Source organism: Suncus etruscus, chromosome 1, assembly GCF_024139225.1.
Source record: "Suncus etruscus isolate mSunEtr1 chromosome 1, mSunEtr1.pri.cur, whole genome shotgun sequence".
Taxonomy (NCBI): Eukaryota; Metazoa; Chordata; class Mammalia; order Eulipotyphla; family Soricidae; genus Suncus; species Suncus etruscus.
In genome coordinates, this window is record NC_064848.1 from 84,520,832 (window position 1) to 84,547,353 (window position 26,522).

Genomic DNA, 26,522 nt, shown 5'->3' on the forward strand with positions numbered 1-26,522 from the left:
TGAGTGCAGAGCCAAAGAAAAAAGTTGTGAGCATTGCTGGGTGTAGCTCAGCCCACCCCATCCCTGTGCCTGCCAAAAAAGAGTGAAACTAAAAGGCTTTCAGAATTCCATCAGATCATCACATAGCCATTTCATTCAGAGGAAAAAGGAACCTTCCGTGAATAGAGATTTCCCCAGGACACTGTAAAAACAAAAGTCACCAGGCAGGCATGACAGGAAAAAGCTGCCTGGCCTTAGGCTCAAGGACAGGGCTGTACTGGGGTTACTCTTCATAAAAGTTGGAAGAATCCCTTTAAAAGTGTTTGATGCAATTTTATTATGGTTTACTCAGTCTCCTTTGGGCTTCTTTCATTTTCAGTCTAAGTCATCACCCACGGTAATCACTAGAGAGTAAGTAATTTAGGAGAAGGTTGCACAGCCACCCAAGCTCCCAATTCTGATGCACTTGCATGGTTAATGCTGGCAACTCAGGGGAGGGGGCATCTCTGGGGGGGGGGCTGGTCAACAGTTCCTTCCTGTCTAATTTTTCTGCCCCTTGCAGTGGCCTTCAGACTAGCTCTGATCAATAGAAGGTAATAGGGAGAATACAGTTCCTGCCTTCCACCTAGTCTCTAAGAAGCCTGGCAGCTTCCTCTCTCCTTGCTGAGCAGTCAGTAACCACTGCTATGAGAACCCTCAGCCTTGGTGCTCAGAAAATTTTCCTCAGTGACCTGCTAAATATGCTCTGCTAAAGTATTTATGTGAGTGACAGAACCTTCTAGCTAAGGCTCATGATTCCAGTCCATGGAACTATGAGAAATAGTAAATTTTCTTCTCTAAGCCACTAAATTTAAGGGAATTAAGAGGGCAAGGGAGTGGAGAGAACAGAGTTAGTATAGTCATATGTGCCTAAGATACTCTTGATATATAAAGAGATATTTAGTCTAAATAAGATTAAGAGTGGGGGGCCCGGAGAGATAGCACAGTGGCGTTTGCCTTGCAAGCAGGCGATCCAGGACCAAAAGTGGTTGGTTCAAATCCCGGTGTCCCTTATGGTCCCCCGTGCCTGCCAGGAGCTATTTCTGAGCAGACAGCCAGGAGTAACCCCTGAGCACCACCAGGTGTGGTCCAAAAACAAAAACAAAAAAAAAGATTCAGAGTAGGGCCAGAGTGATAGCATGCAGAAGGTTGGTGGTTCAAATCCCAGCATTCCATGTGGTCCCCTGAGCCTGCCAGGAGCAATTTCTGAGCATAGAGCTAGGAGTAACCCTGAGCGCTGCCAGGTGTGACCAAATAAATAATTAAATAAATAAATAAATAAGATTAAGAGGCTATTGTACTAATGTAAAAAAGGGGAAACTTCAAGAAAATAGGACTTTGGAAAATTAAAAATAAAATATTAAAGTCCAATATTCAACAGAAGCCGGGGATGTAGCTCAGTGATAGAGCACATGTTTCAAGAGCATCTGGACTCTATCCCTGGCACCGCACAAAGAAACAAGCACAACTCGTAAATAGAACACTAAGCAATCCATCACTACTGAGAAATAAATATATATATTCCAACTTGAGAAATTCTCAAAAAAAATTAGGAAAAGTAATTATGTCAGCTAGAATAGGACCAAAAAAATGAAGCTATATCCAAATAGTCTATATCCATAAAAGAAAAACTGCTAAAGAGGATGTAGCATATCTGTAAGAATGAGTCTAAATAATCTACCCAGCATGAATGGTGGGGAAATAAAAGATCCCTTTGAATTTTATGGAATAAGAAATATCTAAACATTTTCTGAGTAAAAGGGATGGTGGTTTACAAGGAAAAGAATCTATCTGACCTTGACTTGTTCACCAGAAAAAGCCACTCTAGGCAGCAATAGAGTCATATTTATTGAGGTCTAAGGAAAAGGGAGCAAAAATTATGTTGGATTTCAAGCAGAGAAAACCTCTTAAGCATGAGAAATTAGCATCAGGAGTTATACCACTGGGCTAGAGTGAAAGCAGAGCAGTAGGGCATTTGCCTTGCACATGGCTGACCCGGGATAGACCCGGGTTTGATACCTGGCATCCCATTTGGTCCCCCGAGCCTGCCAGGATTGGTTTCTGAGCATAAAGCCAGGAGTAACCCCTGAGGGCAGCTGGGTGTGGCCCAAAAACAAACAAACAAACAAAAATCAAAACTTCAAATTGTAAACTGCAATCTATTCCACTTCATTTGAAACTTTTTATTCCAATAAGGAATCTGTACAGTGTGACTATCTCTGACACAAAAAATCTTCTTGCCTATTCCATTTGTCCCAGACTCTTTAAAAGGTAACATGAGCTACTAAATCTTTCTGTATATATTTACAAACAGCAAATATGACTAAGCAATAGTGTATAGAGAAGACTTGGGGTTTGTAAATTTTGACCGGTCCCTGTCAGGAAAACAAGTCATTTCCAAGTCACACAAAACTTGCGGACAATCATTTGATCACACACAGTAACAATGATTGTTATAATGATTGTTAGTAAAAATAACTTCCGCTTTCCATGTTCTACATGCCAGGCTTTCTTTGTTCTATAGGCTTCAGAGTTTATGACTATCTGAATATACTTTATCATATTATTACATTTTTTTATCTTACTCATTCACCATACCCTGTGAGGGAAACACCATTAATACCCCAGTTTACAGATGAAGTAACTGAAGCTGAGAGTGGTTAAGGAACCTGTAGTCATGCAGGCGGAGCATGGAAAACCAGGATTAAATGCAGCTCCATAGACCATATATTTAACCCCCGAGAGGTAGCTACAAGAGTTAGTGCAGAGGCTTTGCATGCCAGAGACTAGGTTAAAACTGCATAGTTCCTGTGCCATGGTCTCCTGAGCTTGGATAGAAAGAGACTCCCAGCACTAAACCTAAGAGTAGTCCCTGAGTACTGCCAGATGTGTCTCTGTCTCTGTCTCTCTGTCTTCTCTCTGTCTCTATCTTTCTCTTTCCTCTGTCTCTCCTCTTCTCTCTCTCATACACACACACACACACACACACACACACACACACACATTGATCTGTTACTTACTATATGTATTCATGTTCCTTAAAAGTCTAAATATACTTTTACACATTGAAGCTGGTTATAATAGTTGTTGGAGAGACAGCATTTAACACAGTTTCTGGAAGACTACAGGGCCTTGCTATGTGTGGCTAGTACATGAATAAACCCCATCTCTCTCCTAAATCACCATATCCAGTCCTTCCTTACCCACATCTGAATTTGAGTGTGACCATTAATGCCTGTGTAAATGCCTGGACATGCATGCCTATGTGTGGTGGACACACACACAAGCAAACACATATACATACATACTCTCCCTCATCTATACTGACAGTTGGGGCCATGCCTATAGCAATGTCTGCTGGTGCTCAGGGACCACCAAGGCTACCCTAGGAAGTAGAGATGGAATGGGGCATATGCAGTATTAGGGATCAAATTCAGATCCTTGTACCTCATAAGCATTTGAGTACCGACCATTTGACTATTCCCTGGTCTTCCATCCCATATTTGATCAGGAAAGGGGTTGTTTGTTTTGGAGCTACACCCAAGTGGTGCTCATAGGCTACTCCTCATTTAAGGCTTGAAAAATCACTCCCAGCAATGCCTCGGGTGCCAGGTGGTGTCTGAAATCAGGCCTAGAGCTCTGGCAGGCAATGAATGAGCTCCAGCCCACTGACCTGCTTCTCTGACCCTCAATACCTTCTCATGGGGAAAAAATATATATTGGCTAATTCTACTGTCTCTTTTTGGGAATGACAATCATAGAACATTCCAATCAGAACAAAGTGTTCTGATCGTTCACCCCTACTCTATTGCAGAGATCTGTCTTAGGATAACAGTTCATCATTTTTGACACATAATGTTTGCCCTGCAGCAGATGAAAAACTGGGAGATTATTTTCAAAGTTAGGTTCACTGAGGCTTTAGCATGAGCAACAACCTGAACTCAACAGCCTGTGTTTTTCCTTCACATTCTTACCAATATTGATGGTCTATTTAAGGCAAACTATATGACAAATGGCTAAAGGATAACCTGTATCCTGATCTGTACAATTATAAATGTTTTTCTCTGGCAAACCCTCACAGCTAAGAAGACAAAATCTCACTTGTGTGCTCCAGAAAACTGTTCTGATCCCCTCCCTGCTGCCAACACAAGCACCGCCATGGATTCCAGTTAATGTCCGTGGCTTAGCTCTGACTCAAATCTTATTATGAAATTCTGCAGCAGCTCAGCCTGGGCACACAGGAAGAACATGAAAAGCAGACTGAATGAACATAATACCAATTGATCTTCTAAGACTCATTCAAAAGTTAGTCTTTTCTTGGGTCAGAGAGACAGTATAGGGATTAAAGTGTTTGCCTGGCAGGTAGCCAAGCCTGATTTGACCCCCAGCAATTCACCAAGTTCCCTGAGCACTGCCAGGGTTCTCTCCTGAAAAATCGATGAGGAGGGGACAAAGCAAAAGCACAGCAATAGGGCATTTGCCTTACACACTGCTGATGCAGGACTGACATCGGTTCAATCCCCGGTGTCCCATATGGTCCCCCAAGCCAGGAGTGATTTCTGATTTGCATAGCCAGGCCTATCCCTTGAGCATCACTGGGTGTGGCCCAAAAACAAAAAAAAATCAATGAGGAATATCCCCTACTCATGCATGGTGTGATCCAAACCCCACCACTACTCTCACCCTTATCCCTAGCCACCGCTAAAAAAAAAAAAAATTCAGTCTTTTTCTTATTAATGCACCTAATTTAATTCTATCAACAATGATTCTGCAACCATGTAGCAAGAAATTCTCCAGTTAATACAATTGACTAGTACAAAATAACTTCTCTGAAGGACACGTCATTCATGCCAAAAATAAACTTAACTAAATGTACCCTTTGAAGGATTTTTTACCTTAGTACAGGTCAAGAAAGAGGATGAATCAGAGGATCAAAACCTGTGGTTTCAAGTGAATACAGATGAAAATAATGTGCACGTCTCTTCCTCCTTTCTTTTTTTTTTTTCCTCAGGCCACACCTGTTTGATGCTCAGGGGTTACTCCTGGCTAAGCGCTAAGAAATTGCCCCTGGCTTGGGGGGGACCATATGGGACGCCAGGGGATCGAATCGCAGTCCTTCCTTGGCTAGCGCTTGCAAGGCAGACATCTTACCTCTAGCGCCACCTCGCCAGCCCCTCTCTTCCTCCTTTCAATAGCACAACACTTTCTTTGTTAATGTGCTTTGTTTTGGGGTCCACACATAGCCTTATTCCGAACTTATACATGGTACATATTCCTGGCTCTTCACTAGAAATCACTTCTGGTGCGGCTCAGGATTATATGGGTGCCAGGGATCAAACCCTGGTTGAGTGAATTAAGACAAACACCTTGCCCACTGTACTATCACTCTGGCCCCTAAATTTCACAACATTTTTAAGACAATGTTAGAACTGGAATGAAGACCAGAAAAAACTATTAGTTCTAACGGTTTTGCATAGACGTAATCTCTCTGCTTAAACATCACTCTTACTTATAACATGATTGTGACTCACAAAATTAACACTAATTCCCTAATACAAACTGATCCTATCAGTATCAAAATCCCCTTCTGTGAGTGCAGACACCCTCTCCCCTGCCTTTTCATACTTCTGAAGCACTATGCACTGTAACCATACCCCACAGCTTCCACCATACTGCTCATCAGTCAGCCCATTCCTTATACTCATTTTATTCTTGAAAGAAATGTAAACTGAGCATGGAAAAACCATAGGCATGCCAGCTCAATAACTAAAACTTTTTTTTCTTTTTTCTTTTTTTTTTTTTTTTTTTTTTGGTTTTTGGGTCACACCCGGCGGTGCTCAGGGATTACTCCTGGCTGTCTTGCTCAGAAATAGCTCCTGGCAGGCACGGGGACCATATGGGGACAGCCGGGATTCAACCAACCACCTCTGTCCTGATCGGCTGCCTGCAAGGTAAAACGCCGCTGTGCCGCTGTGCTATCTCTCCGGCCCACAATAACTAAACTTGCAACCCACAGCTACAATTGCTGTCAAGCCAGATGGCAAAAATTCACTGCTTTACAACACTGATCTCTGCAAAGAGTGCTATCCCAACCAAAACTGCAGTCAATGCCAGTATTTGAGTTGAGATCTCCACAACTTTGTCAGAGTGAATGTGGGCATGCTCCTCACTGTCTTTTTATGAATCCAAAAGCTCCAGTGGGTGTAACTACACCCCACAACTGTCACTGTTATCAGCCATAGAACTTGGAATTCCTGGACCATGTGGACCTCACATGACAGTACAACACCTCCAAGTTTTTTCAGTATTGACACACACCCCTAAGGAACACACCAAATTAGGTGTCAACGTAGTATGGAAGTCGCATAAGATTAACAAACAAAACAGACAAAGCAATGACAGAATGATCAACTAGCAACAAACAGTTCAGTTAAACATTCAGAAAATGACTTCATGACCCCACTGTGATACATATAATTTTCACAAATTTTCTTTTATTTCATTATCTTATTATTGTATTTCATTTCTTCATTACCACTTAGTTGTAAAACAAGCAATATAAAGTTAAATAATTCCATATCTACCAAGGACACCAGTTTGGGGATGGGATGGGAATTAGGGACAATGATAAAAGTATTTTACACTGGTGGTGAGATTGTTGTTTAGTTCGATCCCCCGGCGTCCCATATGGTCCCCAAGAAGCCAGGAGCAACTTCTGAGCGCATAGCCAGGAGTAACCCCTGAGCGTCACAGGGTGTGGCCCAAAAACCAAAAAAAAAAAAAAAAAAAAAAAAAAAAAACATAGAATGGCAGAAACAAATGTATGTAAACCATGGTGTTTAAATAAAGTAATAAAAAAGAAACACTTTTTTTCATTCCCTTCCTTGAAATCTGTAAAGGAGAGTCCCTCCATAAACCACACCACAGCCCACCCAGTCCTGCCTCGCCTGGCTACTTCCCTCCTCAGCTCCCTGAAAGGGTCTGCATCACCACCACACTCAGCTTTTCCTCCTATACCTGTGCAGAAGGTGCCATCATTGGGGATGAAGGTCGTGTTGTTGTTTGTGGCTCGATAACCTTCGAGGCAGATGCAATAAAATCCCCCAAGTGTGTTGTGGCAAGATGTGTGGTTCCCACAGACCACAGTGGCTCCCAGCTGACACTCATTCTTATCTGTGGACAAATGGAGACAATTCAGGGCCAGCACTATCAATGCAAACCATGTTTTACAGCCCATACCGTTCTCTTCTGGCTGGACAGCAAAACATCAGTACTCAGTTAACAAACAAGTGCCCCAGCTGTGTTCCCCCAGGGACTAAGCCTTTTGGGCTATAGATCATGGGTCCCTCATAGTCATGCAGTCCTTGAATAACTCTGAGGCTTGTGAGTCCAAGAGAAATCCAACATCTCCACTTGGTCACTCCTCTTATTTAAAGATGGGGAGAAGGGGTTTTTCCTAAACTTTGGAGAGGGAGGTGGTACCTATCACCATAGGTGTGGTTACAATAACAAGACACTTTGACTTACATGCATGAAGAACCATTAGCAACAGCATCGTAAACTACAATTAAAAGCTCAGATAATTTGTTTTGTTTTGTTTTGGTTTGATTTGATTTGGTTTTTGGGTCATATACCCAGCAGCGCTCAAGTGTTACTCCTGGCTCCAGGCTGAGAAATCGCTCCTGGCAGGCTCGGGGGACCATATGGGATGCCGGAATTCGAACCAATGACCTTCTGCATGCAAGGCAAACGCTTTACCTCCATGTTATCTCTCTGGCCCAAAAGTTAGATAATTAGATAGAGGTTGCACACTTAGCCAGGAGTAACCCCTGAGGCATCTAACGGTTGTGGCCTGAAAAAAAAAGTTTAGATAATTATGGGCTGGGAGAGATAGCACAGCAGTAGAGACATTTATTTGCCTTGCATGCAGCGGACCCAGGAGGGACCTGGTTGGATTCACCCGCACCCATATGGTCGCTCAGCCTACCAGGGGCAATTTCTGAGTGCAGAGCCGAGAGTAACCCCTGAGCACCACTCAGGGTTGTTGGCCCAACAACCAATCAATCAATTAGATCAATAAATAAATAGAGTTAAAAATTCTGATAATAAATATAATGTAAAAGAAAAAAAAAGGAAAAGAAAAATCTGTCACTGGGCATCCAGAAACAAATCCAGTTAATTCTCATTTTTCTAGCTGGCTGTTTCAAGAAAGTCAGAGCAAATGAGATTATACATCCAGTGATTAAGTGGAAAATTGGTTACGTCTGAGTTACCAGTAAACACAATGGAATTAGTGCTTAAGCCTCATCCGGGAGCAGGGCTAATACTGGGGCAGAAACAGCTCCTGTTAACGACCCATGTGACCCTTGTTAATCATTGCCCCCCCCCCTCCCCAGGAGGAGGGTGCTGCACAGGGCTGCTGACAAGCCCACAAAAGCCTGCCCTGTGGATTTGTAGATGAAATCACTTTGACAGAGATGGTAAAACGAGAGCAATGAGCCTCCCTCCTCCATCCTCTAGCCCAGGGTCACTGAGCTTTCCCTGCCATGGACCAGCCATCTGGTCTCTGTGGCAACGGCTCAACTCCATGTGTCTGGGAGCTGAGCAGGAGAGCAGAACAGACAACAAATCAAAGAGCAGAGCTGTGGTCCTCACAAAACTCTACAGAAGCAGGCCCTGCCCAATCTGCCCTGCAGGCCTGCGCTTACAACTCTACTCTAGCCTCCAGCTGGCACCTTTCCATGAAGCTCTGGGGACTTTTTCTTCTGTGTCCTCTGAAGCACATCCAGACACCATTGTTTTGGGTGGTGGCAGGAGGGGTTTTGTGGACATGTCATGAATCATCCACTATACATAGATTTTTTTTTTCTGTTTTCTAATTAGTAATCTATTAACATCAACCCTTGAGACCGACCCTTCAAGCAGTTCACTTTCCTTCTCACTTCCTACTTGAATGTATTCCTCCACCCTGAAAAATAAAAAATTTAAAACTGTGTAGCATTTCCCCTTATCATCTTGCTTTTGTTTATTTGTTTGGGGCCGCACTTGGCAGTGCTCAGGAGTTAGCTCCTGACTTTGCACTTAAATCACTACGGCAGTAGTTGGGGAACATTATGGGATGCTGAAGATCAAACCCAGGTAGGCCCAGAAATGCATATACCCTACCCACTGGTATTATCACTCTGGGGTCTTATCTTGCTTTTTATTTCTAAGAGTTTTTGTTTAAGCCTGTACTAAAATTTGCCTGAATTTAGGGAGGCACAGGGTTCTTTATGTCAAGAGCAAGACTATATGAGTGGAGCTTTGGTTTGGAACCTTCTATGCCATCGATCTCATTGATGCTGCTGTCCTCTCTAGAATGTATCATAGGCTTGTCCCCCAACAGACCTCACTCGAAGAGAATATTTGAGGTATGCAAAGGATTCCTAACTCTTAGACATCCTTGAACTTAAAACATGCTACAGGATCACTAGAGCGCAAACAACCTCACCTGCACCAGAGGCTGAGAACTGGGGGTAGGCAGTGCCCAGAGTTAGAGAGCAGGTCTTGTATGCATTAACAGAGCCCCCTTCCTCCACCCTAGGAGAAGGGGTTTAATGTTCAGAGATCAAAGAACAATCCAGAGAAGCTGGAGACACAATACAGGCAGTAAGGCTCTTGGTTCACATTGGCCATCCTATATGCTCCCCAAGGAGTGATTTAAAGATGGGGAACACTCTGCCAGGAGGGATTCCTGAGTACAGGGCCAGAAGTATACCTTTAGCATTGCTAAGTATGGCTCAAAAAAAACAAGGGGCTGGAGTGATAGCACAGCTGTAGGGTGTTTGCCTTGCATGCTGACAATTTGGGAAAGACCCAGGTTTGATCCCCGGCATCCCATATAGTCCCCCAAGCTTGCCAGGAGAAATTTCTGAGTGCAGAGTCAGCAGTAACCACTGAGTGCCACTGGATGTGGCCCCAAAACAAAACAAACAAAAACAAAATAATCCAGAGTGCAGAAACATTTCCATCTGGGAAAATTTCGTCAGGGAAAGAACACAAAGCCTTGTTATGCCTGGGCTCCCCAGTTCCAAGTTCACTTCCAAGCCCCTGCTAGCAGGTGGGAAGGAGGGTTGGAGGAGAAATGCCCTCAGGAACCTCAGGATACAGGGCAAATTCCTAGAGAGAAAGAGCTCTAGAAGGCTGCAGAAAGGGGACTGTGAAAGCTGGGCCTGGCCAACAAAGCATAACTACTGGGAGACAGACGTTAGCTCCTAAGCAATGCTCAGGGGCTAATCCCATGAATACACAGCCTGGCTGTGAGTAACACATGTTCCTCATGTTCATGTTCAGGTCCAAAGAAAATATGGTCCTCCTTGTGCCTAGCAAGGCTTAGAGGGTCACCAGAATCCTACCCAGTGGTACCTGGAGGCCTCCAGGGATATGCCCATACAGTACCAAGGATCAAACTCAGGGCCTCGTATATGTCATACATGTATTCCATCCCTTTGAACAATCTCCCCAACCTCCTAGAACATAACTAAAAATTTTGTTGTTTTCTTTTTTGTTTTGTTTTTTTTTGGGGGGGGGCCACATCTGGCAGCATTCAGGGGATACTCCTGGCACTGCACTCAGAAATTACTCCTGGCAGGCTCCAGGGACCATATGGGATGTCTGGAATCAAATCCCAGTGGATCCCAGGTCAGCCGCATGCAAGGCAAATGCCCTATTACTGTGCTATTGCTCCAGCCCTAAAAATGTTTTCTTGAACCCAGAGAAATAGCACAGCGGCATTTGCCTTGCAAGCAGCCAATCCAGGACCAAAGGTGGTTGGTTCGAATCCCGGTGTCCCATATGGTTCCCCGGTGCCTGCCAGAAGCTATTTCTGAGCAGACAGCCAGGAATAACCCCTGAGCACCACCGGGTGTGGCCCAAAAACCAAAAAAAAAAAAATGTTTTCTTTTTAGCTATTTATTTTTAGCTTGGAGGAGTGGGGCTGGGAGCACAACTAGAAGTAATTCCTAGCTCTGTGCTCAGTATCATTCCCCATGGTGCACAGGAAACCAGGCAATGCTAAAGACTGAACAGCAGCCTTCCTCATGCGAAGTATGTGCTCTGCCCACTGAGCGCTCTCTCTCTCTCTCTCTCTCTCTCTCTCTCTCTCTCTCTCTCTCTCTCTCTCTCTCTCTCTCTCTCTCACTCTCTCTCTCTCTCTCTCTCTCTCACCCTAGACATTTTTTATAACTCAGAACTGAATTTTATCTTTTTTTTAAATAAAAAAAATCTATCACGAGGTTGTAGACCCTGTCAATCCACAAGTATGAAACAAACTATCAGTATTTTTTACTACACTTAACAGGACTATCAGATTATCAAACACTCACTATTAAAATGTTTGCGAAATCTCTCACTGAATTAGGATTTTTTGTTTGTTTGCTTGCTTGTTTTTAGTTTTGGGGCCACATTTGGTGTCATTCAGGGTTTACTTCTGACTGTACATTCAGAAATCGTTCCTGGAAGGCTCAAGGATCATATGGGATGCCGGGAATCAAATCCGTGTCTGCCAGGTCGGCTACATGCAAAGCAAACTACCTACCACTGTGCTATTGCTCTGGACCCTGAATTGGGCTTAACCCTGAAAACTGACCAATTTTCCACATGATGAATGTCATGAGGCAAATAATAATTGCAGAGATGTCAGCTTAAAAGTATATTCTGGGGGCCAGAGAGATAGCATGGAGGTAAAGCATTTGCCTTGCATGCAGAAGGATGGTGGTTCAAATCCTGGCATCTCATTTGGTCCCTGGAGCCTACCAGACACGTTTTCTGAGCGTAGAACCAAGAGGAACCCCTGAGTGGTGCCGGGTGTGACCCAAAAGCCAAAAACCAAAACAAACAAAAACAAAAAACAAAAATAAAAAAATGTATATTCTGATGTTAAATCTCCCCAAAAGTCACAACTACAAAAAAAATGAAAGATTGACATTAATAATTAGGCTCAAGACAACAGCATTTCATCACTTCCATAGGGAAACTATGTTTAACTGATCCTTACGGAACTAATCTAGGTAGTTTTATATTAAACAACCAAAGAAATGATGTAATATTCACCTGAGTCACATTAAACTCAAGACTTCAAACAGATTTTAAATGATTTATTTTTGTTTTAACAATAGAATCAATATTACTATAAAAAATTTTTTGTTTTGGTTTTTGGGCCATACCCGGTGACGCTCAAGGGTTATTCCTGGCTATGCGCTCAGAAGTCGCTCCTCTCTTGGGGGACCATATGGGATGCCGGGGGATCAAACCTCGGTCCGTCCTAGGCTAGCGCAGGCAAGGCAGGCACCTTACCTCTAGCGCAACCATGCCTGCCCCACTATAAATTTTTTTTTTATATTTATAAAATATTTTAAATTTGTGTTAGGACAGGGAATTTATAAAGATTCAAGTTCAATGACCTCTGATGTGAGGAATAGTTCTTGGAAACCCAAGAGAACGGATCTACTTACACACTTAAAGGTTTATTATGGTTCACAAGACCTTGCAATAATAATATGTGAACCAAATAACAACGTTTTCCTCCCAAGGACATCACACTTTAACACTAGAGAATCTGGTTTCTTGATTCAACTCTTCAGCTCAGCTCAGAGGAAGCTCAGAACTTACCAATACACTGGGTCCTCCCATTGCCCACAAATCCATAGTTGCAAATACACATCTTCTTCCCTTCTTCTTGCTTACAGGTAGCATGTTCATGGCAAGTGGCACAAACATTCAAACCTGAAACATAAAGTGTGTGTTTTAGGAAAAGAACAATTCCATTGTCTTCTCTTGAGGCATCAGTGTCACCATATTCAAAAAAATTTTTTGAATACCAACATTAAAAATATCTATTACGGGCCCGGAGAGATAGCACAGCGGCGTTTGCCTTGCAAGCAGCCGATCCAGGACCAAAGGTGGTTGGTTCGAATCCCGGTGTCCCATATGGTCCCCCGTGCCTGCCAGGAGCTATTTCTGAGCAGACAGCTAGGAGTAACCCCTGAGCACCGCCGGGTGTGGCCCAAAAACCAAAAAAAAAAAAAAAAAAATATCTATTACTACCCTTAAAAGTCTGAAACCACCCTGAAATATAGCTACTCACTGTTCATAGGTGAAAGGAAAATTGCCCAACCTGGCATTCAATGATCTATCTCAACAATATGACTCTAGGTAACTCTTTCAGTCCTTTCTTCCCTCCAAATCACCCATAGTGCTACCCTCTAGACAAGATATTGACTCTCTTTGCCATATATACAACCATGTCAAGCTTCAAGCCACCCTTATGATGATCACTTTAACCAAAATGCCAGTTCCTCTATCGAGTTAGCACCTATTCCTTTTTTTTTTTTTTTTTTAGGTCACACCCGGCCACTCTCAGGGGTTACTCCTGGCTCTATGCTCAGAAATCGCACCTGGCAGGCTCAGGGGACCATATGGGATACCGGGATTCAAAACCGACCTTCTGCATGAAAGGCAAACGCCTTACCTCCATGCTATCTCTCCGGCCCCCACCTATTCCTTTTTTGAGGATCCAGGTAAAATATCAGATTCTTCCTGAGGTCTTCTGCATGCCTCCATTTTGGAAACATAGTAATCAAAACCATCAATCTCAGGACTTATTCCTGGCTCTATATACACAGATCACTCCTGATAAGGCTCTAGGGACCATATGGGATGAAAGGGATCAAACCCAGGAGGGCCACATGAAAGGCAAGAGCCTTGTCTATACTTGACAAGTATACTTGTCTATACTTCCTCTGTGCTTCTACATCTCAACCATGTGAGTTTCTCATTATGTTCTATTCCTGTGCTGTCTTTTCAAGTCAAGTTTATTCTAGGAATGAGCCCCTCAAGCACAGAGATTGTGTCACTTGCCAGCGTGTCGCCATGGCATAGTATGAATATTGTATAATGACTAAGCAATTAAAGAAACTGGCCAGCCTCCTGGAGACAAGTCAAAAAGCAGGTAGAGGGAAGGCCAACTCACCTATATCCCTACCCACCCTCTTTTTAGGGAAGAGTGAAAGTGTTTAAAATGTCAGTCAGACAACAGCCAGGTCCCAGCAGGATGATGAGAGATCCTGATTACTTAGATAAACAGCAAAAATGTTTAGGTTTAAAACTCCTATAACATCCAATCTACCAGATGGTGCTATCTGGCCCAAGATCAAACAAGAATTTCTACTCGAGGGTATGTGGGATATTGGGTTTCACTCTTGGTATCTGTAATTTCAGGAGGAGCTTGGTAAGGAGAACCTTTCCAGCATGGAATTTCATCTGAGTCTTGGCCCCATTACCTCACAAGTAATGAAAACTTAGGCCTCAGGCCATTCCAGGCACAGAACCAACAGAGACAGGGAGATTTCCAAATTCTCTCACAATCATACTTGCTTTAATTTTTTTAAACAAAAGATAACACAGAAATAAGACACGCCACAATTTAATACTAAAACCAAATTACAGTCATTCCCCAAAAGCACAAGAACTTTCAAAAATTGTAGAAATTAGAGACCATGTAGATCTGACTCCAATGTATTAATGTAATAGAGCCACAAAACAAAACATTCAATTAGTATTCCTCCATCCAAAGAAAACCTACTTGGAAATTGTAGAACATTCTCCTAAATAATTCTCCATTTTTATCTCCTAAGAATAAAAATGAATTGTTAGTCTTGCATGCAGCTGACCCCAGCTCCCCTTACGGTCCCTTAAGCCAGGAGTGATCCCTGAACTCAGAACTAGAAATAAGCCCTGAGAACCACCTGGGATTGCCCAAAAACACAAACAAAAAAACAATTACTAGATACAAACTATAAAAAATTACCCACTCCAGAAAATTTGAGTTTTACAATGTTTTTATACTTTAAAGAAGAGAAAGATGGAAACCAGAGAGAGAATACAGTGGGTAGGGTACTTCTCTTGTACGTGACCTACCCAGGTTTGATCTTCAACACCTCATATATCACTCCCACCAAACGTGATTCCTGAGCACAGAGTCAAGAATAAGACCCCTGGGCACAGCCAGGAAAGAAGGAGCATAGAGAGGAGAGAGACAGACAGACAGACAGACAGACAGACACAGGTTGGAGAGATATCAGCACTGAGCATTGCCACATATACCCCAAAAAATAAAGAGAAAAAGAAAGGTAAGTAGAAAAGGGGAGGGGAAAATAGAATTTTAGTATAATAAGTCTGAATGCACATCAAACTTTGGAGAATTCTAAGCCCTTATTTTATACATAAAAAAAACAGTGATGAGGGGCTGGAGAGATAGCATGAAGGTAAGGCATTTGCCTTGCATGCAGAAGGACGGTAATTCTGGCATCCCATATGGTCCCCGAGCCTATCAGGAGCGATTTCTGAGCATAGAGCTAGGAGTAATCCCTGAGCACTGCTGGGTATAACCCCCCAAAACAAACAAACAAACAAACAAAAAACAGTGATGAGGGCCATAGAGATAGCATAGTCTTAGGGCGTTTGCCTTACACACAGCAGATCCAGGACCAATGGTGGTTCAAATCTCGGCATCCCATATGGTCCCCTGTGCCTGCCAGGAGCGATAGCTGAGTGAAAAGCCAGGAGTAACCCCTGAGCCCACAGGATGTGACTCAACCCCCCCCCCCCCCGCAAAAAAAAAGTGATGAAGAAATTAAGTGATTTGTTGAAAAGACCACAAGTACTCCTTAGAGTTGGGATTCCAGTCCTGATTGCTAAGGGCTTGAAAGATAGTTCAGGGGCTGGAGCTATAGCACAGAGGTAAGGCCTTGCACACAGCCAACACAGGATGGACCCCTGTTCAAATATCCCATATGGTCCCCCAGGCCTACCAGGCCTGAGCACAGAGCCTGATGTAACCAAAAGAAAGGAAAGGAAAGGAAAGGAAAGGAAAGGAAAGGAAAGGAAAGGAAAGGAAAGGAAAGGAAAGGAAAGGAAAGGAAAGGAAAGGAAAGGAAAGGAAAGGAAAGGAAAGGAAAGGAAAGGAAAGGAAAGGAAAGGAAAGGAAAGGAAAGGAAAGGAAAGGAAAGGAAAGGAAAGGAAAGGAAAGGAAAGGAAAGGAAAAAGAAAAGAGAGGTAGGAAAGAAGGAAGAAAGCAAGGAAGGAAGGAAGGAAGGAAGGAAAGAAAGAAAGAGAAAGAAAGAAAGAAAGAAAGAAAGAAAGAAAGAAAGAAAGAAAGAAAGAAAGAAAGAAAGAAAGAAAAGAAAGAAAGGAAGGAAGGAAGGAAGGAAGGGGGAAGGAAGGAAGGAAGGAAGGAAGGAAGGAGAAAGAAAGAAAGAAAGAAAGAAAGAAAGAAAGAAAGAAAGAAAGAAAGAAAGAAAGAAAGAAAGAAAGAAAGAAAGAAAGAAAGAAAGAAAGAAAGAAAGAAAGAAAGGAAGGAAGGAAGGAAGGAAGGAAGGAAGGAAGGAAGGAAGAAGAAAGAAGAAAGAAAGAAAGAAAGAAAGAAAGAAAGAAAGAAAGAAAGAAAGAAGAAAGAAAGAAAGAAAGAAAGAAAGAAAGAAAGAAAGAAAGAAAGAAAGGAAGGAAGGAAGGAAGGAAGGAAGGAAGGAAGGAAGGAAGGAAGGAAGGAAGGAAGGAAGGAAGGAAGGAAGGAGGAAGAAAGGAAGAAGAAAGAAAGAAAGAAAGAAAGAAAGAAAGAAAGAAAGAAAGAAAGAAAGAAAGAAAGAAAGAAAGGAAGGAAGGAAGGAAGGAAGGAAGGAAGGAAGAAGGAAGGAAGGAAGGAAGGAAGGAAGGAAGGAAGGAAGGAAGGAAGGAAGGAAGGAAGGAAGGAAGGAAGGAAGGAAGGAAGGAAGGAAGGAAGGAAGAAGAAAGAAAACTTCAGCAAACGAAGTGCTTGCCTTGCACGCAGCCACTCAGGTTTGATCCAAGGTACCACATATGGCCCCCTGAGCACCACCAAAAGTGATTCCCAAGTTCAGATCCCTGGTGCTCTATATGGTCCCATCAACCCTGCCAACAGTATTTCCTGAGCAAAGAACCAGAAGTAAGCCCTGAGCATCACAGAGTGTAGCAAAAACCCGAAATAATACATTTTAAAATGTAAACTAAAATAAACTTGCTGGTGGAACACATTTCTAGGAACGGGATTTAAATGGTTCCTAAAGCCCTTTCTCACTAATGTTCTCATAGTCCTTCCTTAGGATACCTGTGTTAATAACTAATTATGAATAATTTAGCAGGGAAGGAGGCAGAGTGATAGCAAAGCAGGTAAACTTTTAAAGTTTTCCTGGCACACTACATGCCCAGGCATTCCGTATGGTCCCCCAAACCTGCCAGCAGTCATTTTTGAGTACAAAGTGAGGAGTAGCCTCTGAATGCTACTGGCTGTAGGCCAGAAAAAAAAAAAAAAAAAAAAAAAAAGGGCCCGGAGAGATAGCACAGCGATGTTTGCCTTGCAAGCAGCCAATTCAGGACCAAAGGTGGTTGGTTTGAATCCCAGTGTCCCATATGGTCCCCCGTGCCTGCCAGGAGCTATTTCTGAGCAGACAGCCAGGAGTAACCCCTGAGCACCGCCGGGTGTGGCCCAAAAACCAAAAAAAAAAAAAAAAAAAAGAATTTAGCAGAAAAAAATATTTAAGAGCGACCCAGGAAAATAGTTCAAAGCACACATGCTTTGCATGCAGAAGGTCTGGGTTTGAACACTGCCAGGAGTGACTTAGTACTGGGTATGATCTGCTCCAACCAAAATAATAATAATAATAATAATAATAATAATAATAATAATAATAATAATAATAAAGCCTTAACATATTATAACCACAAGGCAAGTACTAGCATGTAGAAGACTTTGACTCAGTAAATACTTCAAAAAAGTTTTACTTCCCAAACAGGCAAACAAAGCAAGATGTTTGCCAGCCCACCAAAGGTTTCTCAGCCTAAGAACAGAAGACAAAGTGACTGTCCTGGGGCCAGAATGATAGTATAGTGGGTAGAGCATTTGGTGGCTGACTCAGCCTCCATCTTCAGCACCCCATATGGTCCTTGAGCATTGCCAGGAGTAAGCCCTGAGCATTACCAGGTGAGGGAGGGAGAGAGGGAAAGAGGAAGGAAGGAAGGAAGGAAGGAAGGAAGGAAGGAAGGAAGGAAGGAAGGAAGGAAGGAAGGAAGGAAGGAAGGAAGGAAGGAAGGAAGGAAGGAAGGAAGGAGGAGGGAGGGAGGGAGGGAGGGAGGGAGGGAGGGAGGGAGGGAGGGAGGGAGGGAGGGAAGGAAGGAAGGGAGGGAGGGAAGGAAGGAAGGAAGGAAGGAAGGAAGGAAGGAAGGAAGGAAGGAAGGAAGGAAGGAAGGAAGGAAGGAAGGAAGGAAGGAAGGAAGGAGGGAGGGAGGGAGGGAGGGAGGGAGGGAGGGAGGGAGGGAAGGAGGGAGGGAGGGAGGGAAGGAGGGAGGGAGGGAGGGAGGAAGATAAAAAAGAAAAGGGAAGGGAATACAAAAGGAAAAGAGAAAGGGAGAGGAGGGGAGGGGAGAGATGAGGAGGGCAGTGGAGGGGAAGAGAGTGAAGAAGAGGAGAGGAAAAGAGAGGACCTATGAGGAGAGCCTCTGCTGCCCTAATTAGCTTCATCCAACAGGGTCCTGGAAGGAGAGTCTAGCCTAGGGGAATATTAGCATTACGCTAATACAAGGCAAGCAGAATAGAGGCTGTAAGAGCTGCTGCTTTTTGTTTTGTTTTATTTTGATTTGTTTTGTTTTTGGGCCACACCAGGTGATGCTCAGGGGTTACTCCTGGCTATATCTTCAGAAATCACTCCTGGCTTGGGGGAACATATGGGGTGGTGGGGGATCCAACCGCAGTAGTCCTAAGTTAGTGCATGCAAGGCAAATGCCCTACCACCGAGTCACTGCTCCGACCCCTGAGAGCTACTTCTGATCACACAATAGGGGCTGTTTTTGAGCAACCCACTGCTCAGTGGGGAAAAAAAAAGAAAGAAAGAATAAAATCTGAAGAGAGACTGGGGATGTAGCTCAAAGGAAAGTACCTCCCTTCCATGCTTAACATCTGGGCTCAATTCCCAGCCTGCTTCCTGACCCCCCCAAAAAAAAAGAAAAGAAAAATCACTGAAGATAGGATGACCATTGTCCCAGATTTAAAGTCCTATACCCAGGAAAACCCCTCAATTCCATGCAAATCAAAATACTGGTCACCCTACAGAATTTCCAGTGTCAATAGACCCAGCCTTTGTGAATCACCAGATGAAAGGATCTATAGATCCTCCGGATCTACTAGGGGACTCAGCAATTCCACTTCTAGGTAGGCATCTATCCAGACTCTGCTCAGATAATGGAGGAGATTACTGCAGAGTTAAGTAACCTCTAACTCCTACCCAGAGGTCCCCAGAAACACTGGTCAAGAAAGGGGATGGTGGGATATCCAGATGCAAGGAAAAAAAAGCTGACCCCACACGCAAGGGCTCACTCCCTAGACTCATCCCCTTTTCATTCGGAGGCTACTGAGACAGATTTGCATGACTTGAGTAGAACTGGAGTAAATAAGCACTCTTGTTGCCTGATCCAAGGATCTGAGGCAAGTTAGATTATGTATCCTGGAGAAATAGCTCAGGGTCAAGGACACATACCTTACATGCTCAAGGTCCATACCCTGTACCTGCTGGTCCCCTAAGTACTACTGGCAAGGAATTGGTGATCCCAGCACAACATTAAACCATCTGGTCTGTAAATCCAGGCCACTGGGAGTGACCCCTAACACCCTGGGCACTGCTTGGGAGACAAATACCAAAACCAGGTTCCATGTGTCAGTACAACAGGAAAGGCTGTCAACCCAGGTCCAATCTCCAGCATCCCATGTGGTCCCTTGAGCACTGCCAGGCATATTTAATCACTGAGTGCAGAGTCAGAAGTAAGACCTGAGCATTACCAGAGTGGCCCAAAAACAAACAAAACAAAACAAAGTCCAAATAAACAAAAAATCCAAAACCAAGTCCTCCATATTTATTCTAAGAGCTAGAACACAGCCAAAAACTAAATGAGCAATATCCAGGCTGGATAAGCTCTAAAACATTACACAAGGTCACCACTAACCAGGTTATTTATGTCTCTTTCCTTAGATGTTATTATTGTTAAAAATTGAGCATGCAAAATGCCCTGCCTGGTATCTGGTTAGAAGCAGGGTTGAGAGATTACATGGATAAGGATTAGAGCTCCCTGTCTTGCAAGTCACATAACCAATCCTTGCATCTCTGTGCCTCAGTTTCCTATCTATCTGTAACCTGAGAATAGTAAACCCTAGACAGTAAATGAATATAGGTAAAGCAATTAGAACATGCTAAGCATTATTGTAACAGTCTCTCAACAACTCCTTGTTACTAAATAGATTAAGGTACTGACAGCTAGACAACCCCCAGTTATATTAATGGGGAGCTTGATGAAGAACTGCAAAGTCTGTGAGGACAGATGCCTGCCATTCAAGGGGCTGAAATCTGAGGAGCCATTACATCTTCATTTACATAATCACTCCCCATCTTCCTCAGCTCTTCTTCCCAGCTTCCTCCTCCCCTTTTCAGCTCCCCCTCCTTTCCACAGTTGCCCAAGTAAACCTGTTCCTCAGAAGAAAGCAGGGGGGGCCAGCCAGCCTGAGCCAGCACTCTGGCTCAATACCTCAGTACCCAAGCAACAACTCCAGCCCACTTCTGAAATATCAGCTGGTGGCAATAAACAATAGAATGAAGTTCTGGCCACTGCCAAGAGAATTGGGGTCTTTAAAAGCACAAATGGAGGGGCCGGAAAGATAGCATGGAGGTAAGGTGTTTGCCTTTCATGCAGAAGGTCATCGGTTCGAATCCCGGCGTCCCATATGGTCCCCTGTGCCTGCCAGGAGCAATTTCTGAGCATGGAGCCAGGAGTAACCCCTGAGCACTGCCGGGTGTGACCCAAAAACCACAAAAAAAAAAAAAAAAAAAAAAAAAAAAAAGCACAAATGGACTTAAACTTTCAACTAATCCTCATCCATTTCCGTGCAAATCCAACACACAGCACAGCCTTCGGGAGATTCTGCCTCTCTCAAATGTGAAAAAAAGGAACCTATCAAATGACCTGAAGCAATGAAAGAAGAGGAGCCCAAAACTCAGGAAGACATAGAACTCACATTTTCTACCTCTGTGTAAAACTACTTCAGTCTTTTGTTCTTGGCTTTTTAGAGGGGGAGAGGTACCACATTCAGTGGTGCTCAGGAGTTACTCCTGGCTTTACACTCAGATATACTTCTGGCAGGCTCAGGGAACTGTATGGGATGCCAGAGACAACCCCGGATTAGCCCTTCCTGCTGTACTAAAAATACTTTGGTCTTCAGTCACCACATCAAGTTCCTAAGAAGGAAGGAACCTAGAAGCCCAATATTCTCTTCTTTCCAACATCCCAGACAGAAAAAATAAAAATGACTCGGGCATGATTTACACCAGATGTGCTGCACCAGGACAGCCCTCAGTTTAAATGGCCATTGGCTATTTCCCTTCCCACCAAAAGTACTTCATCTCTCCTATTGGACAGAGAGATGAAGCTTCCCTCAGCTTCCCCGAGCTCCTCCTCGAACCACTTTCCTGTTGGACCAGGGCCGCTTGCAGTAGGTATCCCGGAACTCTCCCAGTGAAGTTTCCACACCTGGTCTCCAGACCAGGAACCAACCAGCATGCGTGTCCCCATTTCAACACTCTTGAGTGTTGTTTAATTCGTTAGTTTTGGGGTTTTGTTTTGCTTTGTGGACCATTCCAGGCATACTTCTGGTTCTGTGTCCACTCCTGGTAGTGTCCCAGGGACAATGTGTGTGTATCAGGGGTTGAACCAAGCACAAGATCAAAGCAGCCACACAGAAGGCTGACCTCCCATAATATCTCTCCATCCACCACTCTTGAGTTTTGAGTTTAGCAGCTTTTGTCCACCCTGAGCTTGTGTGAAATATCTCTCCTATTATCACACACTGCCTCCCATGGGACTCTGCATGATGGGTGGGAGGACTCATAGGCAATTTAACCTCCAAGGGTCCCTCAGACTGCAGAGACTCATTTTAAGATTTGACCTGAACAGGCCAGAGAGTTAGCACAGCAATAGGACGTTTGCCTTGCACGCAGCCGATTTTGGACAAATGGTGGTTCTAATTCCAGCATCCTGTATAGTTTCCTATGCCTGCCAGGAGTGATTTCTGAGCGCAGAGCCAGGAGAAACACCTGAGCGCCGATGGGTATGACCCAAAAATAAAAAAAGGGGGGGGGGAGGGATCGGAGAGATAGCACAGTGGCATTTGCCTTGCAAGCAGCTGACTCAGGACCTAAGGTTGTTGGTTCAAATCCCGGTGTCCCATATGGTCCCCCATGCCTGCCAGGAGCTATTTCTGAGCAGATAGCCAGGAGTAACCCCTGAGCACCGTCGGGTGTAGCCCAAAAACAACACAAAACAAAACAAAAACAAAAAAAAAAAAAAAAAAAAAAGATTTGACCTGAAGGCTGAAGCCAAGGAAGGCAAGGAGAAAGAGCATAGTGAGGGAAACGTCCTCAGCAGCAGCAGCTCTTACTCCACCTCCTTCTTCTAAGCTACTGCAGTCACTCCAGAACAATCCCACCACTCCACTCTCCTCTTCTTCCCCACATAAAACAGTGACTCACAAGGACGGGAAACAGGGCCTACAAAAATGCAAGGGCAAGTGAGATCAAGCGTGCTCAGCACTGGCAGAGCACCTCGCCCTAACCTCTGCACCAATGCTTCCCCCAATTCTCAGGGCCTTCTCAAGCCCAAAAGTCCTGAAGGGACAAGTTCCCCAGCCACTCCCAGACCCTGAGTAATAACCGAGAAAGTTGAAGAAACAGGACTGACCTGCTCCTGCCCCTCCCATGCTATACCTCTACGGCACTGGGGCTGGGCACGCCACCCCACCCAACCTCCTGCTTCCTCCACATGGCCCTCAAACCCCTTCCTTACACTCACTCTGGTGCTGACACCAGCTCCACCCTGAATCAGCTCTGGAAGGAATGAAAGGGATCTGTCATCACAAAGGGACCAAGGTGAGAAATTCGAGATAAATCAGAGCTCTGAAGGCAGGAGGCACCCCAGGTGGCAGTGTGGGATTAATCAGATCCCATCCTGTGGGAATAATTAGATCAAATCTCCCTCTGTACACATTTTGTTACTCATTGGTTGGAAACATCTCTGAATGTATCACTAGCTCTGGGTGGACAAAAACTGCTAAATTCAAAACTCAAGAGTGGTGGATTGGTGCTTAAACCACGTAATCCCACCTCTGGGTGTGGTGTGTTCTTTCCTAATAAATACCGGTTATAAATAATCAGGTTTCAGGAAAACTGCTCTACTGCATTTCAGACCTTCCCACTAAGCTTTCCTGCTTCTTAGGGATTGAAGGCTTAAGTGTGGAACTCCTGAACCCATTTCACCCTCTTTAGTGTGTGTGAATTATTTCCTACAATGATGACATTTGCTATCAGACCTGCATCTCTCCAGTGTCCTGGCTTTGGAACTTGAGGCCTGATTCTAGCAGCAGGGTACCGAACTCTCTACTCCTGCCATCATAACACTCCGTGCCCACCAGCACAGCTGGCTGTGACCCTATGGATGGGGGAAGAGGGAGAACCCTTGCCTAGTTTTCAAGAAATAAAGCCACAACTTCTGTTGTAGTATATCCCAGAGTTCTTTTTTTTTTTTTTTTTGGTTTTTCGGGCCACACCCATTTGATGCTCAGGGGTTACTCCTGGCTAAGGGCTCAGAATTGCCCCTGGCTTGGGGGGACCATATGGGACGCCAGGGGATCAAACCATGGTCCTTCCTTGGGTAGCGCTTGCAAGGCAGATTTAATGCTTATGTTTGAACCCAGTCATGGGTATTATTAGACGTATTCTTACACCCCCATATACTCAGATAACATCACGTGGCTTTATTTCTTGTTTGCTTAGGCACACTAAAACAGGAAAATACTATACATACCAGTAAGTTCTTATCTAATAGAGATGGGAACACACAAATCTTGTAGTTCAATGGGACCTTACACCCTGAACATTGACATAAAGACCTGGCACAGGTCTCAGAAAAATGGGCATTCTCCATTCACCCTGATCTAGAGAAGACATCTACAAAACATCCAAGGTTGTCTATAACATCACCTGGAGGCAATCCTTTACCAGGGAAGACCCTACAGCTGCTCTGACATCGATCTACTCAAAAGAGACTTCCCTTAACACTGAGAAGACTCAACAAGAACAATGACCTGCTTACTGGACAGGGCTTGCTGTATTGCTCCTTAATTGTGAGGTGAAACTAGAGGATACTCCACACCAGCCTGACTTCAATGTAAGATGTGCAGATTCCAGGATCTTTAATACAGAAACCTGATGCCAACAATAGGATTGCATAAAAAATAAAACTGTGGGCCCGGAGAGATAGCACAGCGGCGTTTGCCTTGCAAGCAGCCGATCCAGGACCAAAGGTGGTTGGTTCGAATCCCGGTGTCCCATATGGTCCCACGTGCCTGCCAGGAGCTATTTCTGAGCAGACAGCCAGGAGTAACCCCTGAGCACTGCCGGGTGTGGCCCAAAAAAAAAAAAAAAAGAAACCAGCCCCTGAACCAATGACAGCAAATGCCTACTGTGAGTAAGCCATGCCCAGCTGGCCCTTGCCAACACCCTCTAACTGGAGTAACACCTGAAACCTGACTCTCTATTCCACTCTAAAGCTTTCAAGCCCCATACCTGGCTTGCAGCAGGTGAGTGATGGAAGCTGACTCACCTGCTAGAGCAAGCCATGGACAGTCTTTTTGAAGTGGTCTTCATTTGCTTCCATACCAATTCTTAACACCCTACTCAGGAGGAGCTCTGGGTCTAACATACCGCAGTGTCATGTGGTCTAAGTATGTCTGTGTGAAAGGTTGCATAAAAGATAGTAGAAGGACATGGGCAAGGGGTCACGAGTGCTGCAAAGGGACCAAGGAATTCCCCAGAGGGAGGACAACTGGGCTCAGACTGAAAAATAAGTGAGGAACTAGCTGTGGGTGAGGGAAGAGCTATTCTTGGTTTTCTATTCCCTCTCAGAAACAGACCTTTTTTCTGTTTCTAGGCCAGAGAGATAGCCAGCAAGTAGGGCCCTTTCCTTGCAGGTGGCTGACCCAGGTTCAATGCCAGGCATCCCATACTGTACTCTGAGCCTGCCAGGAATGATTCTGAGAAAAGAGCCAGAAGTAACCCCTGAGCATATTGGGGTGCTAAAACCAAACAAACAAAAACAAAATACAAAAAAAGAACCAGAACTTTTTCACTGATGCCAGTGAACTTCTCATTTAGTTGACGGAGTAATCTCAAAAGGCTGGAGCATGTGCTTTGCATGGAGGAGCCCAGGTTTGTTCCTAGGCACCTGCTGTCTTACCAACACTGATGGGGAGAGACTACTGGCCCAGGGCACCCGCAAAGTAAACAAAGTCTCATTTAGGGGGCCAGCGAGACAATTCAGTGTGGTACTGCACAAGCCTAGTATGCTGGAAGCCGCAGATTTAGTTGGTATTGCAGGGCCCTGCTGGTCCTCAAGCATCACTGGGAGTGGTCCTACTTTTTTTTTTCTTAAATCTCATTAAGTTTTGCATTCCTGTCTAGCATAATGGCCCTGGCTATAAAAGGGGCTTCAATTGGCCTTACCCTGACCTCACCCATACCCACCCCCAAAAAATCTCAAAAAGACCTCAAGTGAACCTAACCCAAGTGAACCTTCCCTTCTTTTTCCCTGCAGCTTTTAAGAGTTCCTACCTTGCAGCCTGGTTCGCTGTACTCAGATCCCTTCAGTTCCATTCTTTCCAGCTCACGGCTAACCTGGATGGCCAAATTTGAGGCCTTTCTATTATAGGACAGAGCATCAGTCAAACCTGGACCTGTGGGATTGTTGCTATTTCTCCACTACTGATACCCACTAAATTTGATCTTCCCCAAGAATGTGTTTTTTGGTGCCCTTCCTCACAACTATTTCAAGATTTCAAGGCACCTTAGTGCCTGCTGTCCACTACAACCACTCATAGTCTTAATACCCTACAAGCGGGGCCGGGAGAGATAGCACAGCGGCGTTTGCCTTGCAAGCAGCCGATCCAGGACCAAAGGTGGTTGGTTCGAATCCCAGTGTCCCATATGGTCCCCCGTGCCTGCCAGGAGCTATTTCTGAGCAGACAGCCAGGAGTAACCCCTGAGCACCGCCGGGTGTGGCCCAAAAAAAAAAAAAAATACCCTACAAGCTTCAACTCACCCAAAGGCCTTACTTAAATTCAAAATTACTTAAATTACTTAATTCAAAATTAATGTTAGGGGCTGAAGTGATAACACAATGGGTAAGGCACTTGCCTTGCATATAGTTAGTTGACCTGGGTTCAATCCACAGGGTCACCTATGCTTGCTATGAATCATTCCTGAGTGCAAAGCCAAAAATCCCAGTAAGCACTGAATATTGTTGAGTGTGACCCCCCCCCAAAATAAATTTATATCAGGGTACTCAAAACTAGGGGAGAGTGA

General features: G+C 44.3%; 1 protein-coding gene across 1 annotated transcript in view; it reads right to left on the reverse strand.

Moving 5' to 3' along the window:
* The window catches only part of SUSD1 (sushi domain containing 1), a 137,687-nt gene that overhangs the window by 93,864 nt on the left and 17,301 nt on the right, over positions 1-26,522 (reverse strand). Inside the window, 2 exon segments of the mRNA XM_049774850.1 lie at positions 7,036-7,191; positions 12,667-12,780. Of these exon segments, the coding sequence (XP_049630807.1) occupies positions 7,036-7,191; positions 12,667-12,780 (270 nt within the window).